Source organism: Fomitopsis serialis, assembly GCF_022376445.1.
Source record: "Fomitopsis serialis strain Sig1Antser10 chromosome Unknown B0H18scaffold_14, whole genome shotgun sequence".
Classification (NCBI taxonomy): Eukaryota; Fungi; Basidiomycota; class Agaricomycetes; order Polyporales; family Fomitopsidaceae; genus Fomitopsis; species Fomitopsis serialis.
The window spans coordinates 207,274-223,854 of NW_025954974.1; the positions used below are offsets into that span (position 1 = coordinate 207,274).

The window sequence follows — 16,581 nt, forward strand, 5'->3', positions numbered from 1 at the left end:
TCTGGATCTCGAAAACTGACACCGCTCGTCATTCATACACATCAGCGAATTTGTAATTATGCACGAGCGGAAGCATCTCCGATACCGTCGCCGCCTTCACCAAGGAACTGTGCTATAATATGACGGAAAGCGGAGTCATATATATATCAAAGCACTGGTAGTACACAGACTGGCATTAGTACACTGTACAATACACATACTGCTTCTCGATCGTTAGCATTCCCACCGTCCATGTTCACAACCCAGCAAAACAGCTTCTCCGCAAAGTGTGAGATCAAGCCTCCAGGAGCTCCTGTCGCACATCGGCGAAGGCAGCTCGGCCTTCACCGAGGAGGCCGAGTTGAACTACGCACGCACCCGCCTGGCGGACGAGGGTCTCGAGGGCAGGATGCACGGGCCGCCCTTGAGATTCTGTGCAACCCAAGAATCAGCAGACATCCCCTCCCACTCAGAAACAGTACGTACGCAGTATGGCTTGGTTGACCTCGCCGGCCAACTGCACCCGGGCCTCCTGCCCGGCGAGCGCACCTACTTCCCCGCCGACATTCTCGGGATCCTCGTACGCGACCAACCCAAATGTGCGCAGCCGGTGCGTCTGCACCGCAGGCCGTGTATCGGATTTGTAGTCTGCCTCCAACGTTTGGCCATAGGCCAACGCTGTGTGCAAGGCATCCCGCGCTGCGTCCGCGAGGGTAGGCACGATGGAGGGCGCGACGGACGTGGGTAGAAGAGAGCCGACAGACAGATCACGGACAGTGGACGTGGAGAGGGCCTCGGGCGATGGGTCGTCCACGTCCATCGCGCCCTCTCCATCCAACGCTATGTCGTCTGGCCTCCCTTCCATCGGTGGCAATGGAGGTAACCCGTCTGCAAGGTTCCCGTCTTGCTCCTTCTCAACCTCCTTTACCTTGCGCAGCGCAGCGCCCGCCTTTAGCACGAGCTCCACAAATTTGCGGCAGCGGAGACGGAACAGTAGCAAGCCGTCCTGTGCAGTCAGTGCCTGCGGATAGTAGATGTGCAGCTCCTCCAGTGCTCGGTCGATGTCGCCGACGCGGACTGCTTGTAGAATCGACAAACGCGTCTGCAGATCGCGTGTCTCTGCATCGGCGTGGTGAAACCCATCGGAGTCATACGTCTGTACGCCCGCTCCGAAATCAGTGTTGTACCCGTGGGCGATGCCCGATGGCCCCGCTTGTGGACCATCGTCGGTGTCCATCACTTCCTCTTTCACCGACGGGCCGGAGCTCGAAGTGCCCATACCCTCGTCCTTCGTGCACTGTTCACGGAAAGCCCTCACCGTACGCGCGAACCCATGATGCGCGAGATAGCCCATCACGAGTTTCCTGAGCGTGGCCCGTGTCTCTTCCTCAGCCGCGCTATCCATGCGCGCCTTCAGCTCCTTTGCCTCGGCTTCGTTCTCGTGCTCCTTGCTCGAATCAGGCGCCTGGCTTGGGATGCGCATGACCTCGGTCCATACGGCATCGCGCTGGTTGCGCACATAATCCGGGATAGCAAAGCGGAAGGGAGCCTGGCCAAAGTTGGCGCGCACCGACTCGCCTGTGTGGCGCATGCCAACGGACGGGTAGAGCGCGACGGTAGCCGTCGGGATGTTCTCGAACAGCATATCTAGAGAGGAGTGCGTAAGATCGCACTGGATGCAGACGCGCGAGACGTCACGTACCGAGGAAGGCGCCGTTCTTCGTGTAGAACGCGCGGTTCTGGCTGAAGTCGACCCCGCAGCCGATGACGTCCCCAGCTTCTGAGAGTCAGTATAAGGATCGCAGCACACGCGCGCCAACTCACAATCAAACGTAGGGCCATATGGCGTGCCATCCTTCGTGCCAGCGAAGCACCACCCGTCATCTGCATGATAGCCCCACGATTGGGGTTCCCAGCCAGGGAGGCGCGAGAGACGGACGTTGCCCGAGGAAAAGCCAACGCTGATGTGTCTGCTCACGACGCTTCAATACCCACGCTTCATCGGACGTGACCTGGCTCACCCCTTCTGTCCACGTTGGATGATCTCGACTTCGTAATAGTATATTCCACACGCTGGTGGAATCGGGAAGTTGGTGCGTGCGGCCGCGGAGTCCTTCTCTCCCGTAAACGATGGTCCTGCGAACGTGAGACATTGGCATCATGCGATGAGGCCAAACCCTAACTTACCGCAGAATGTCACTTCCTGACCGTCCGGCGAGATCGTAAGCACTGTACCACGGTCCTGTTCACTCCACCTGGTTGGGAGCCTCAGGACTGGGTTTGCAGACAAGGTGCCCAGGCTGCTGTCGGTGGTGCTGGCAGAATTATGAGGTGGCGGACTAGGACTCGGAGTGTTTTCGGAGTCACTATCGGCCGGCGTCAAGGATCGACGCAAGTAGGGGTATGGCTGCGGGGCAACGATGGTAGACAGCGGGTGTGGTGCGGTCGTAGCATTGCGTACAGGCGGTGCAATCGCGGGAGCGTCAGTGTGCAAGAAGTCGCGCAGTGCAGAGTATTCGAGGTATGCGGGCCGAGGAAAGCCCTGTACGGTAGTGGTTGGGATTGCATGGACAGACGTAGAATGGGCGAATGAAGAGTTGACACGAGGGCCTGCGGAAAGTGAAGCAGAGATGCGCGGTGCCGTCGAGATCGTGCTCGAGCGATCTCCCAGACGATGAGGACGCGCGGGTGAGGTAGACAGCACAGGTGCAGGAGATGAAGCGCCAGGAAGGCAAGCAACAGGGTCACGCGACGGCGTAGGATTGCTCGCTGCTCGAATGATGCGGGGCTGGAAGGTCGGCGCCGGCGAGTCGGCGGTAGTCGGTGTGCTTACTCGCTGTGCGGTGGTTCGGCCCAGGGCAGACGAATAACTGCCCACGAACGGCCTCGAAGGCGAGGTGCTGATGGTACTGCGCACAGGACTCACGCTAGGCCCTCGGAACCTTTGCTCGTCTGGGCTGCGTGAGACGCCACTGGTGCGCCGGGGTCGAGAGGTAGCACCGCTTGATGGTTGTCGAGCAAATGGCATGGAGAGAACATCCTCGAGGCTGCGTGCTGCCGAGGATGCGCTTGGAGGGATAGGGATGCTCGCAGAGCGAGTCGGGCGAGCGGACATGGCGTAGGTTTGGCGCAAGTCCAGGCAGGTCGATCTTCGTTCTCCGGTATCGAACAGCGGCTCAGAGTCTGGGGCTCGCTGCATACACCGAGACCGTCAAGTTGGAGACTGTGCAATGAGCTCGAAGAACGTACCGGGATATCAGAATGGCCAGACAGACTCGGCACGGTGCTTAACCAGTCGTGTATGTTATCGTCCACTTCGAGATACAGTGGCAATTCCCAGTGCTTCAGGGTACCACAATGAAAATGGTTGCAGTCGTCGAGGTCGACGTGGTCAAGAGAGATGGGAGTTTGGGAGAGACAAGTGAATCAAGGTCGAGAACGAAGGCAAGTGACCTCGCCCGGGCCAGGTGACCATCTAAGCCCGTCCCAGTCTGTAGCTGCGGTACCATTTTGGGTCTCCACCACTCAATCGCCGTCATTGCGATGGATAGACTGTGAGAGAGCACTGCATTATTTCTCGTACTTCACGAAGCAAGGAGTATACCATCCAAGTAGGAATAAGACAGGAGTTAGCGTCAACATTGTTTTGCGTGGTTGAACCTAGACGCCGACACCGACCAGCGGCGAGTGGAACTGCGGGATACTGTATCATCTTCACCCATTCTACTGACTCAAAGACTGTTGTACAACACTTGTTATTATGACTCAATTTGCGGTAGCTTACTATGTTCGCGTTGCATAACTTACTGCACTTCCTGTCACAGACGCGCGAGTAATGAGCAAAGTATCGGTTGCACTCAACATATGTTGATGATGGGGAACAGCATGTTGACAATTACAGATCACACGAAACGTAGGGCTACACAACTAATACAGATGGTGAATAAATCATATACCAACTCTCCGCCGCGGAGTCTGGGTGACGCGCCCACCAGCACCAACACCAGTATGTCTCGGAGTGCCAGGGACAATGACTTTGGAAGCAGAGCTACTGGAAAGCTTGCTGGCAATGACCTCTTCCTGCTGTTTCTTCGCCGTCCTGAATGGCCTAATGTAAGTGACAAGTGCCACAGGGACTGGCAGCACGACTTACTCTTCACGTTGCTTCGCCATTTGCGCCTCGAGTTCTGCCTTCTTCGAGAACTCGCGGTCAGCGACGCGGCGATTGCCTCTATCGTCGAAATTCTTCTCCTTTACAGAGTAGAAGACGGATCCCAGTTCGGCTACGCGGATACGGTACGTCAGCTCATGGTCGGAGACAAATCATAGCCTACTCACCAAGCCAGTACGCATCTACGGCTGTCACTTGCGTCATGTACTCTTTGGATGTGAGGATGAGTTCGTGATAAATCACATAGGTTGGTGTGTCTATCAACACGGTTATTGGGCTTCGGTTCTGTTATCGAAGGAAATGCACGACTTACAGCCGAGACCGTACAGCGCGCTGGTAGGATGCAAGTGCGTAGGCAGACCAGTCCTGATGTTCACGTATTCGCCAATACCCTTCACTCTCGCCGCTTGGTGGAAGTAGCCAGCAGTGATCGCTTTCCTATATGGAAAGGATGAGCCAATTTGTCCTTACGGAATCTCAGGGTTCGCATACCGGATGACGTCGAAGTCGGTGCCGGCCGAGATCATCTCCATCTTCTGGAACTTCATGATGTCCTCGAGCTGAGTACGCACTTCACGAGCTTTTCGCAGCAACTTCGGATGAAGGAAATGTCGAATGCACCAGTCGTCGCGGTACCTGGTACGTGGGGCAGTGCTTTCAGCATCGCAAGAACCACTACGAAAGCAGTCAACTCACCCGTGACTCTTCCACTGCGCGAACACGTTCAAGAGCGTCAAATGATCACTTTCTGGGACGTTAAACTTCTCGCGAGCAGCATCGGCCTCCTCCATGCGTTCCTTCGGCCGGTAGAACACACTCGGCACGGATAACATGGACACAATCGTGAGCATCTCAGCCGAGCACTTGTATTCCACCGAGGCGATGAGCATTTTGGCCATTGACGGCTCCATGGGGAATTCAGACATCTTCCGTCCGACTGGTGTTAGGTCGCTGACGTTGTCTAGGGCACCAAGCACCCAGAGTTGGTACATGGAGTTCAGCATGTTCGCCTGAAAACTGCTCAGCAAACGGTCTCGAAGTGTTGATATCATCCTAGCATACCTGAGGCGGAGGATCCATGAAGTCGAACTCGAGGAGATTCTTGACACCAAGTGACTTCAGCAGCAGTACAGTGTTCGCAAGATTCGTCCTCTGAATCTCCGGATTGTGTTCGGAAACATATCGTTGCGGAAGGCCATCTCTGTGTACAGACGATAACAGAACCTGTAAGCGACTCGTGAGCGTATGTAACCTGCAGTCGAAGAAAACAAGCTACGAACCCACTGCCGGTACGACCAGCACGACCAGTCCGCTGGTTGGCATTCGCCTGACTGACCGGCGTGATCTGCAGAGCATCCATACCAACCTTTGGATTGTACACCCTGAGTTTGGAATAGCCGGAGTCCACGACATACAAGATACCGTCCACTGCATCATGTCAGTTAGCATAAGTTATTAGTACACGTGACACGTGTTACCGGTAAGAGATGTCTCGGCGATGTTCGTAGCGACGATGACCTTGCGCCTGCCATCCGAAGTTGGCTCGAAAATCTTTGCCTGAAGATCCGCAGGCATTTGCGAATAGATAGGAAGTACGGAGAGTGGTGCGGGGTCATCGAGCTGTGAGAGACGCTCTACGAGACCTTCAGCAGCTGCTAACAGTACGGTCTAGCACTTTCACGAACCTTGTACAACCTGACAAGTCACTTCGATGTCTTCTTGACCAGTCATAAACACAAGGATGTCGCCCGGAGGAAGGGACAAGTGAATCTGGAGGACTTGCTTGACTGCGCTATCGACGTAGTCCTCACAAGGAGACTTCGAGTGGAAGATCTCGACCGGGAAGGTTCGGCCTGGAATTGTGAAGCAAGGAGCATTGCCGTAGAAGGTTGAAAACTGACAGTGCATACAGTGAGTACATGTAAGCAGAGGCAACGATTACAACATACCTTCTCGGCATTCATTGTGGCAGACGTAACGATGAGCTTGAGATCTCTCCGACGCGAGAGGACTGTATGAATGTCAGCAAATTCAGTGGCTGGGTGATATCAGTGTCATGTGCTCACTCTTTCGAAGCAACCCCATGAGGACGTCCGTACTCAATGAACGCTCGTGCGCCTCGTCAAGAATGATGACGCTGTAACGGTCAAGATCACCTTCATTAAGTGACTCGCGAAGAAGGACACCGTCCGTCATGTCTAGGGGAATGTCAATAAAGGCAAGCTGATTGTCAAGGGGACATACACTTGATCCTCGTTTCCGGCGAAGTACAATCCTCGAATCGGATCGCGTAGCCGACAAGAGACCCAAGTTTGCACTGTCCTCAGTCAGTATTTGATCTTCTAGCCTGCGAATAAGTAGATCGCACCTCCATCTCTTCACTGACACGTTTTGCCACAGACATGGCAGCGACACGTCGAGGTTGTGTACAACCGATGAGACCGTGTGAGCAGTACCCGTCCTCATACAGGAACTGCGACAGCTGGGTTGTCTTGCCTGACCCGGTCTCACCGACGACGACAATGACTACACAGGCACCTTAGGTCGAACATGTGCATCTGAATGAGGAAGCGACGTACCTTGGTTGTCACGGATAACCTTCAGGAGTTCCTCACGGCATGCGAAAGCAGGCAGATATTCACGCTGCTCTTTGAGGGTCCGCGACTTCGCGAAAGCACTAACACCAGCGCCCGCCTTGAGATGACTAGCAAATTTGGAGTCGCCCTTGTAATCCTCCTTCTCGCCTGCCTTGACCTTCGCTTCCGCCTCGGCTGCAGACGCATTACAACGAGAACTACGTGAATGTCCACTCCGACATGTCTAGAGCTGACGAGAATTGTGCTCACCCTCCGCTCGTGCATCCTCGTCTTGCACACCCATGATATTGCCGAGAGCCGTGCCGCCGAGGGCTGCAAGCTTTGCCGCTGCCTTAGCACGCTCTGCCTGTTCGCGCTTTTCCTTGACTAGTGCCGAACCCTTGCGCGAAAATACAGCCATGTCGCTAGTCGGGTCGCGCACCGGGTTGATCGGCTCGAGCTGCCGCGTGAACACGGTGCGCCCATCGAGGAATGGCGGTTTCAAGTCGTGCACCATGACGTGCACAGACGATTCTGACTCGTCTTCGAAGTCAAGATCGATCGTCTTCCGTGTTGCCACACCGGAGGTCAGCATCCGGTTCGCCTCCCACAGGTCGTTGTCCGCATTGTACTGCGCCTGCTTCGCTGATATCTTCTTGACGTGCTTCTTTGCCGCCTCCGCCTGCCTGACCGCGTTCAAGTCCTCGTATTGAGCCAGCGGATTGAGTTCCTCGTCGCCCGCGAGCGCGCCGCCCTCCTCTGCGCCCATGTACCAGTCTCGATCCAGCCGGACTTGCTCTTCCTCCCACTCGTGTGCATCCAGACCCATGCCCGCAACATCTTCCACGTCGTCTGGCGGCGAGCCCCTACGCGGGGTCGGTGCATCCCATCGCCGATCGCGTATGGGCGTGCCTGACGGTGATGACGCTCGTCGAGGTGTTGCATCCCAGCCGATGTTTGGTACACGAACGCTGGGCGCGTCATCACCTCGCCTACCGCGCTCAGAGCGAGGTGTGACATCCCACCCTCGGCCACCACGATCACGGTCTCTGTCATTTCTGCGGCGATTGTCGTCACGATTGAGTCGTCGTTGGAAATCGCCCAATCCCCGAGGGCCGTCGTCTCTACGCTCGTTCTGCGCTCGGATACCCTCTGACGTGACAAGTTAGTCAGTGCGTCATGAGATAGTGGAATTGGACGAACCTCGCTCTCTCCTCCGCCTGAACTCATCCAACCTGTTCCGTGCAGTGTCTGACAGGCCACCAGGGTGCGATGGCGTTTCTTCGCCCGTTGACGGATATTTGCCGTGCGAGTCGGAAGACTCGGTACTGTTTGAATACGTTGGCGACCTCTCGACCATATGCATGAAATAAGCCTCACCCTTGAAAGTAGCTTCCGAGTTATCGTCTAATTTTGCTCTCTTCCTACTCCCTTCGCCATTGGTCGCTGCTGCTGCTGCGGCACGCTTTTCTTGCGCAAGTCGGTCGAGGCCAAGGACCGATGCCCGAGGTGTAGGTGGCTGCATCAGTTTGGCCGGCTGGCGGAATGCGTGGACCTGAGCTCACTCATGTCAGGAAAGAACACTTGATGAGTGGAACGGTGGCTACACACCGCTTCCTTTCGCATGAGCCCTCCTTGCCTCACTGGCTCCGGCTCTAGGACCTCACTGTCATGAACAACGATGCCTTGTACGGGCTCAGGTACATGTTCAGGATCGTCCTGCTTCGCGTGCGAGGTAATCTCTGAATGAATCTCAGCAAGGAAGGAGTCTTTGAACTTGCCAAATGACTTGGCCGCTGTGCGAGGATAAGCATGAGCAGCATCTGCGACTCAGCGAACAACGCACCAGCAACGAAGCCATCTAGGGTATTAGTCTTGGCTATATCTTGCACACGCCGGGCAAGTAGGTCATTCGGATTCACTAGATTCAGTGCCCTCGACAACTTGATAGCGAGCTGGTGGGTGAATCCATCGTCAGGAGAGGACATGGAGGATGAAGTTAAGAGGTAGAACTGAGTAAGTCAGTAAGCCGACCAAGGTCCAAGCCAGCCTGTACCGCACACTTGGGCACGTGGTGATTGCCATATTTGGATGAACCTCATATTCAGCCACTGCGACCTCATTCGCGTCCAAAGTCACGACGAACTTGAACGACAAAGTCGACACCAGCAAGTTGCTGAACTTGGGCTCCCCTCGTGATGTATTCCAATGGTAGGTATGCATCAATAATGCCCTGCTTTAGATCCAGTGTTTCGTCGTCCTTCGGGGAGTCCCAAGCACCCCGCCGGTCGTCCTCGACATGGCTAGTTCAGTTCGTGCCAGCTGGGCCCTAAGCGGGCAGTCTTGAAGCGCGCATCGTTGTCCCGGGAAGTCAGACAATGATATCCTGAGGCACGAAGGTTGAAAGAATTGTCTACGTCTGCCTGGGGAGACTGAGCCGGGAAACGATTCCTTCCATAGACAACGATACGCGCTTCGCTATGATGCAGATTAGGAACCACCGGGCCTATGGTTTGCATGTACCGGTCATCGTGTTGTGCGTTGCTCAGTTCAAGATATTCGGAGACCTGACGCATAGTCCTGCCCTGATTAATTGCTGTTAGTACGAGCTAATCCGTGGATAGAGAGCTCACAAGCCCGATGTCAGCGGCGTTCTCTTCGTCATCCATCCTGGAGCGGTCATCGTCAAATAGCATGCCAATGAATCAAGTCGCAAGTTCGCGTGGGCACTGGGCACACCATGTCCTACCATGTCATCGTGTACGGTGAGCGGTTTCACAACGCACGCAGTGCATCATCCACTCGACCATCTCCCGGTTGTGTCGGATCCGCACAATGAAACTTAGAAAAGAGAAGAGCTGTCTCCGAGCTCAGGCCGTTCGCACTCAAGGAGTAGAGTAGATGAGGTACGCTACCCGTAGCTTGATGCCGCTTGTCACGGATGATTTCAATTGCTCTAGCACGCACAAGTCTCGCATGCAGCAAAGACATTTAACAGTTGCAAGACACACACTTCCGAAGAGCCACTTCCGGGCTTTCGGGCACGAACAACAGCCCCTTCGATGCAGTCCTGCACGTCGGAGATTGAGGGTGCAATTCGACCTCCCTATACTGAAGATTCCTATTACATCTCCGCTTTGTCTTTTTGTGAGTCATTTCTCTTCTAATGTCACTCAGCTCAGTGTCTGATGTCGCTCAGGGCGAGGCCCTATCTATGCAGACATTATTCGTGTTGAATCCCCAAGATTTTTCTCCTAAGATTTTGTGGTAGCATAAGACAGTATAGCTGTCCACCAAAGTATCGGGCAGTGTGACATTCAACGGCCATCCACATCAATACCAGCGACATAGAGTTCATGATACCACGCCGCGCGCCGTTCGCGGTCCCCATTCCGAGTGTCCTCCCTGCGCGTTCTTGGACCCGCCTTCTCAAACGACCGGAGTCGTGGATGCCATCTCCCGTTCAGGGTTTGACTACATGGTGGCCCGGTGAGACCTTGATCCGCTACATAGTTCGACAATCTCGCAATGCGCTATGAACGGGGTGCTGCCAGGGCTGGCCTGTGCAGGACATGGCTATGGTGATCGACAGCTCCAGCACAAAGCGCACTTCTCACGTCTAGCTTCTATGTGAGAACCGCACGCCATTATCCAACAGAAGGCGGCCACTGACATGATGTGTTCGCCACCAGGATCAACTGCGTGATGCATATGGAGGTTCTCCATCTAGACTCTACGCCGACCATCCCCATCTGCAAGTCCTACCAAAAGGTGTCCGAAGCTCGAACATATGCGGCACACCATCGCAATAATAGGACATCCCCGCCTCTGTCCGTTCCAAGCCCCATCCAGTTGTCTCACCTTGCTCAGCTTCAGGCATTTCATCTTGTCGCTATTCCCGACAGCCATGTCAAGTGAGAAGCCAGCGCCTCCGTGCTGGAAGCTGCTTCGTGGGGGGATTACTGGAAGTTGACACGCATCCACCTCTGGCCAGCCGGGACGGTGTTATGGTGGTGGCCATGCAGTAAGTACATGTCCGAATCTTAGATCCAGGGTCGCCGTCTTACTGTACCTTGTCATGTCTTAGTGTGGGGACTAACGATGAGCGCATACCGCCTCAAGACTCCCCTGCAGCAGATAATAATCCAAGCGACCGTATATCTTCTGGCATGCACAATCCGACACAATGCTGCTTGTATCTGGAACGACATCTGTGATCGCAATTACGACCGTCAAGTCGGTACGCACACAAAACATAGACACCAATGACGACGAGAGCTGAAATTACTATAGAGCGGACAAAGACGAGACCCATCGCTGCCGCCATTATTTCCGTTCCCTCCGCTCTCCTCTTTCTTGGAGCGCACATCGTGGCATATGTGGCGGTCATGTACTTGCTCGGCTATAATGCGTGAGTGATTCACGCCTCCTTGTTGATGGCCGGATTTCATTCCAAGGACATTTGCAGGATGATGGTTGCTTTACTCGGCTTCTTCACTCTTGAGGTTATCTATCCTTTCTGCAAGCGTTTCACGAACTGGCCCCAGGCCGTCCTTGGTCAGTGACACGCCGGAGCGAACAGTCACAGTGATAGTCGTACTCAACGTGGACTCTAGGCTTAGATTCAGCTTGGGGTACTCCGATTGCCTGGATGACGAACGATGCGACTATGGATTGGGCACTCATGACGTGTATATGCCTCGGCATTACTTGGTACGATCCACGAAAACCCATCGCTTTGGTCACGCTCATGACAATGTTGTTACAGCTGGATCATACACCTCGACACTATATACGCTTGCCAAGACAAGAAGGATGACGCGCGCATCGGTATCGGGTCCTGCGCCCTCCTCTTCGGAGACTACATTCGCCCCATACTCTCAATATTTGCCGCGTCATTTGTTGTGCTCCTGACATACGCCGGAACGCTGAACGGACAAGGACTGCCATACTTCGTTCTTGGTGTTGGTGGCACAAGCATACATCTGGCCTGGCAGCTGATGTCGCCTGATTTGGTCACGGACGGGGGCAAGATTTGGAAGGTACAGTTACTTCACTATACATACAGTCCTAACCTGACGCGGTCCGTTTCTTATCCATGGAACGAAGTCGAACGCTGACATTGGGGCGCTCGTCTGGGCCGGGTTACTTGCGGACTATGCCCGCAAGCTGGTGTGAGGAGTGTTAGTGCGCACGGTGGAAGGCCAAGATTGAGGCCAGTGGTGTACTAAAAGAGAGTGAAGCATTATATATTTATCATACCTACGATCTCCGCGATGAATTTGAGGTCGAAGCAGAAGTACTGGGTTATTATGCCTATGTTGCACCCTTAGTACTTGTGAGACCGCGTTTTCGAGCAGGCAAGGAATCACGGAGGATTGCTATCAGCGGACCATCACGGAGCAGCACAGTGACTGCGCTGCATGGGGAAATGCGGTTATTGCGCGCGTTGAGGCTCGCTTTGTAGAGGGCGCTACGATCGCCATCTTTTCGAAGTTGAGCTGCACTAAAATGGAATTACCTCCTCCTCCTCCTCCTCCTCCAGGGCGAATCGAAAGTTGGACCATGAAGTTCTAAACCTAATACCCATCAGATGGTACGTACAGCCCTAGCGGGACGTGAATCTTCTTCGTACGGTCGGCCGCCGTGATAAATCTGACCCGGATCGATCTGCACAAGTCAGTACAGGCAAGGAAGCTAAAGCGAGTCGAGGGCAATCGAAGAACACGACGATATCTCTGGAAGTGCGCTATCGATTACAAGACTGAAAACTCGATCAAGGGTAGCAGCCTTAATCTACATGGTGCACAACTTCGGTGGTGAGCATGATGAATTTGTCCGATGTGCCGGACAAAGGCGTTGTAGGTTGTTCTTGATACATATGTCTGAAGGAGTGACGTTGAGAAGCACTTAAAGGCTGGCCGAGATAGGTGCTCACCGAGAATACATCCGCGGTGTTCTAGGTGTCTGCGGAGGTTCGAGCTGCAAGTCGTTCGTATGTTGCTCTCCTGTGGAGGGATACAAATCGATGCCCAGTCGATTGGAATGCCGGGCGTTCAGTCTAGCCCTTAGAATTCAGTATTTGTTCTCGTCGACTGTCGACAGTGAACTCCCGTGACGTACACAGCAAGTGTCGATACCACATATACTGCAGTTGTATGAGTTGACCATGAATATGTGGTTATGGGTGGAAACGCACCTCTCGTTCCCGGAAAGGCAAATAGGGACCAGTAAAACCCGTTTGAGCGATAGGACGCGAACTGAGATGTCCCTCATCGTCCTGCAGATGGCATCAAATAATTAAAACAGACTCACTAAGATGGCTTGAAGGCTCTGCAGTACCCTGCAATAAATCGACGTCAAGCAGTATCGCAAAATGCCACCTGAATAGGGACTCACGCAGTAAGGACACCACGATTGATGATATAGACAGTCAACTTGCGAAGGAGCGATGATGTACTACAGACGAGGCTAAGCCGACATCCGCCGAGGGTACCGTAATAACCATGCGCTTACCGTCTGTAAGCACTTCTCTCTCGCCGCAGGAGCAGCGACAGTGCAGCAGTGATATAAATGTCGGCAATGGCGGCGAGCAGTGGTTGTACGAAGGATGCAGTCTTGGCGACGTAAAGAACAGTTTCGCGTCAGTACCTATCGCATGAAGGAACTGCGGCGAGAAGATTCATACCTTGGCTTTATTATTCATGAAGGCGCCTGGAAGCTCGGGGTGGTTTATGCTGCGAGACTTCGGTCGGTGGATGCGACAGCGGTCATATATCTGATCACATACATCAAGTGGGTGTCTTCTACGAGAGTAGTCAGTATCATTCTGAGCAACAACTTGTTCTGAAGCACTTACGGATGCCGAACGCTAGACGGGCGAGGAGTCGAGACTGATTATTAGGCGCAATCTCCAGTGTGACTCATGGATCACAACACTGACCATATGATAGCAAGGACAACAGGGTCTGCAGGAGTTGCTCAATCTCAGATGGAGAGGTACATCATGAAATCGCGACTTACCGCCATCACCGCGAGGGGTAATCTGAACCAGCGCTCTCCAACGACTGTTTTTCGTGTATTTAGACGCATTGCTGGAACTGCACACGGACGTACGCTTCCATATAGTGTAAATGTAATACCTGGAGTAGTTGCGGGTTATTAAATGGTCTGCATCCGCGCAAGCTATCGCTGGACTTACAACTGCACAATGACAACAATGGTAGCCTGATAATGGAGGGACATTCAATAATGAGCGGCGAGAAGAACATGAAGATCACCCACTGCAAGAAACCACTCGATCTACTGTTCGTTAGCACATTATTGCACGTTTTCTGACATACTGCTTACAGGCCCAGCGCTGTTGATGTAGCAGTATCAGCTCCGACATTTCGGTTTCTGCAATCAATCCTACGCACATCGGCATTACTGTGAGTGCTAGTGGGTTTAAGTGCCCTCGGAGCAGGAATCCCCATATTGTCTGCCAGTGTCCTTGAGTGGAGCTGGCGAACAAAGAGATTTATCAAATGTACCTCAATGTGCGTTGCTGTCGTAGCCGTGTCGAGAGCCCTGCAACATTCGATGTAAGATGCGTGAACGGCCTTCCCTTGGGAGAGAATCACAACCATAATAGACAAACCTGTCAAAACGGAGTTAGGTGAGGCTCAAATTCACTTGAGGGAACTTACAAAGAATTTCATTCTCGCTCGGTCCTCCGGATATTGCCAAAAGTAATACAATGCCTGAGCACAGGAACAACCATATAGTCTTTAAACGGTTAGCACAAGCCGTAGAGTATGCCAGAGAACATACACTATAGCAAAGACCATGCCGACGAAGAAACATCCGATGGTGCTGTCCAAATGAAGGTTGGGCCCCGTCATAACGATCCTGTGGAGACAGCGCACTCGAGACCTTACGCGCCTTACGACCGATGCTTTATGGCGTGAATGTGCGAAACAGGTGTCCGACCGCCTACGCATGGGGAAAGAATCATCGTCACGGCACGATCCCGGAGATCTGATCACGAAGGACGGTTGTTCTAACACCACGGATGGGAGTCCGCTGCATGCCGTTTCAGGAAGGGGTTGCTTCGCAAAACTTTCTTCGACATCGCGGTACCGAACCATTTCTACGCTCGCGCAGTGTGACGTTTCGGTAACAATATGTATGTGACGAGAGTATCAGCTGAGACAGGGTCCTTGCTCTGGGCAAGACCCACTCTGCAACGTCAGTTAAAAACATACGCAATATAGCAAGAAGTGCCTGTTTGCGCCAAATGAACGAGGCAGAAAGCGAATGAATGTTCAATAAGTCGCCCAGTCGAACTGGTGTACCTAGACGGAAACGCGTGCGATATCAGCGCTGGCATCTTCTTGCCCAGTCCTTGGACTTACTGGGCCCCGCCGCATCCAAGAAACCCTACACGTCGGCGGCCTCGGCGCATAAAGTTGTCCTAGAAGCCAAGGGTGTGAGACGCTCTGGAAGACAACTGACGAACCCGAAGACACCGTGTGTTCCGTGACATCGCATCTCTGAGTGGCGGCCAATCTGCAGCACAAGAACGCGCACGATTGACAACTGGAGCACTCTGCGAAAGCCTTCTGTCACAATTGTCTACTGGGTGGCACCTGCCTCGGTCGCTGCATCGGGTGGCTCTGCGCCAGTCTCTTTCACTTCGGTTGGTGGGATCCAGCCTGTCCGGCAACTGTCCGGTGTCCGCCCGCACCTCGGTTGCCATGCGGGATCGTGTGAACCTGCCAGCGCGCGGCCAATTGTAGAGCGCGCCAGCGCTTTACGAGAAACCTCAACTTCTTCACTTCGATTGTTCACATCGGCTGCATGGGTGCAGCGGCCTATCCGCATGTCGCCCGTTTCAAAAGTAATTGTAAGTCAAAGATCACATAGCCAGACGATGCACTTTCAGGCTCACCACATCGACTATCCTTGTACACTCGGCCATCGAACATTGAGATGTACACATGTCAAACAGCTCATCAGTATGATTTTCTGGGACCGAGGCCTACTGTTATCAGAGGCTGCTGGGACATTCACGTCTGGGCTTAATAGACAGTACCGCCGGTAACTCGAACACGCGAAGCTGATGTAGTGCTAGACCCCGAAGTGCCGTCAGCCACCATATGGAGAAGTAGTGAGAGGTCCACTTATCCCGTATGCGAGTGCTGGTGCTGGTGCTGAACGTGGCGGTGCATCATAGAGTTGCGGCACATATGGAATAGTTCAATCTTGCAAGCTGAAGAGAAAACAAAAATAGCAACCACGTAAGAGACGAGAGCGCGTACCACTGGCAGAGCATCTGCCCATCATCTCCGGCCACCGAAGCCATCTCGTGGGGAATGGAAGACACGATGCATCGCAAAGCGTAAAGAAGGGTAAATCAACTCCGCGTACGTCGCACATCTGAGCCAAGGAAGCTTTGATCTTTTTATTTCCTCATGGGACGGAACAAACATACCTATGCAGGACAGTTGGTACCAAACCACAATGAATGATGGCTATTTAGGCAATTCGATGTATGTCCGAAGCGTCTCCTTGACAGAAAAGGCGGTACGCGGTGATTGCACCAGATATCAGATTGCTATAAGACGTAAAAGCAGTGACGCACCGTGCATATAACATGCCTTGAGATCGTTGTGGCACATTGGCGGTGCCACGATGGGCCCGGGTCATAAAGCTGACGCACTGGCGCTTCAGATTCTTGAGCATCTGTATGGGGATGCTTCGCGGTAAAATGACTGCGTTGCATCATTTGAATGTACGCGCCTCATAGCAGATGAGACCAAAGGTGCCTCAAAGCATACGATGCTGTTCGCTAAGAGTAAAAACTGTCACCGC

At 53.6% G+C, this 16,581-nt stretch overlaps 4 protein-coding genes across 4 annotated transcripts; 1 reads left to right on the plus strand and 3 right to left on the minus strand.

Moving 5' to 3' along the window:
• Positions 1-120: 120 nt before the first annotated feature.
• Positions 121-3,481, minus strand: B0H18DRAFT_990790 (uncharacterized protein). Its single transcript, XM_048045019.1, has 7 exons — positions 3,229-3,481; positions 2,167-3,172; positions 2,001-2,115; positions 1,804-1,949; positions 1,682-1,756; positions 466-1,626; positions 121-411 (listed from the first exon to the last, which is right to left on the minus strand). Exons 2-7 carry the CDS (start codon positions 3,092-3,094, stop codon positions 275-277), a joined length of 2,562 nt encoding a protein of 853 aa, XP_047896519.1. The 5' UTR covers positions 3,095-3,172; positions 3,229-3,481; the 3' UTR covers positions 121-274.
• Positions 3,482-3,927: 446 nt separating this feature from the next.
• On the minus strand, positions 3,928-8,714 carry B0H18DRAFT_1083560 (P-loop containing nucleoside triphosphate hydrolase protein; the record flags this gene model as incomplete). Its single annotated transcript, XM_048031675.1, has 19 exons — positions 3,928-4,078; positions 4,133-4,262; positions 4,318-4,407; positions 4,464-4,588; positions 4,643-4,786; positions 4,847-5,160; positions 5,213-5,300; positions 5,330-5,374; positions 5,622-5,784; positions 5,836-6,046; positions 6,100-6,161; positions 6,217-6,348; positions 6,395-6,467; positions 6,519-6,676; positions 6,730-6,921; positions 6,997-7,878; positions 7,930-8,281; positions 8,338-8,522; positions 8,573-8,714. 19 exons carry the CDS (start codon positions 8,712-8,714, stop codon positions 3,928-3,930), a joined length of 3,639 nt encoding a protein of 1,212 aa, XP_047896520.1.
• Positions 8,715-10,431: 1,717 nt separating this feature from the next.
• Positions 10,432-11,904, plus strand: B0H18DRAFT_1083561 (uncharacterized protein; the record flags this gene model as incomplete). The annotated part of the gene is made up of 8 exons (XM_048031676.1): positions 10,432-10,497; positions 10,696-10,750; positions 10,814-10,966; positions 11,020-11,111; positions 11,232-11,283; positions 11,343-11,439; positions 11,495-11,741; positions 11,836-11,904. The coding sequence occupies 8 exons, from the start codon at positions 10,432-10,434 to the stop codon at positions 11,902-11,904; spliced, it is 831 nt and encodes a 276-aa protein (XP_047896521.1).
• An 860-nt stretch (positions 11,905-12,764) lies between these two features.
• On the minus strand, positions 12,765-14,809 carry B0H18DRAFT_990858 (uncharacterized protein). The gene is made up of 19 exons (XM_048045020.1): positions 14,539-14,809; positions 14,415-14,493; positions 14,352-14,365; positions 14,259-14,295; positions 14,145-14,206; positions 14,077-14,086; positions 14,011-14,028; positions 13,928-13,953; positions 13,843-13,868; positions 13,750-13,793; positions 13,670-13,694; positions 13,586-13,597; positions 13,517-13,532; positions 13,415-13,463; positions 13,243-13,343; positions 13,126-13,185; positions 12,926-13,069; positions 12,850-12,874; positions 12,765-12,787 (listed from the first exon to the last, which is right to left on the minus strand). The coding sequence occupies exons 1-17, from the start codon at positions 14,607-14,609 to the stop codon at positions 13,027-13,029; spliced, it is 693 nt and encodes a 230-aa protein (XP_047896522.1). The 5' UTR covers positions 14,610-14,809; the 3' UTR covers positions 12,765-12,787; positions 12,850-12,874; positions 12,926-13,026.
• Positions 14,810-16,581: the final 1,772 nt, after the last annotated feature.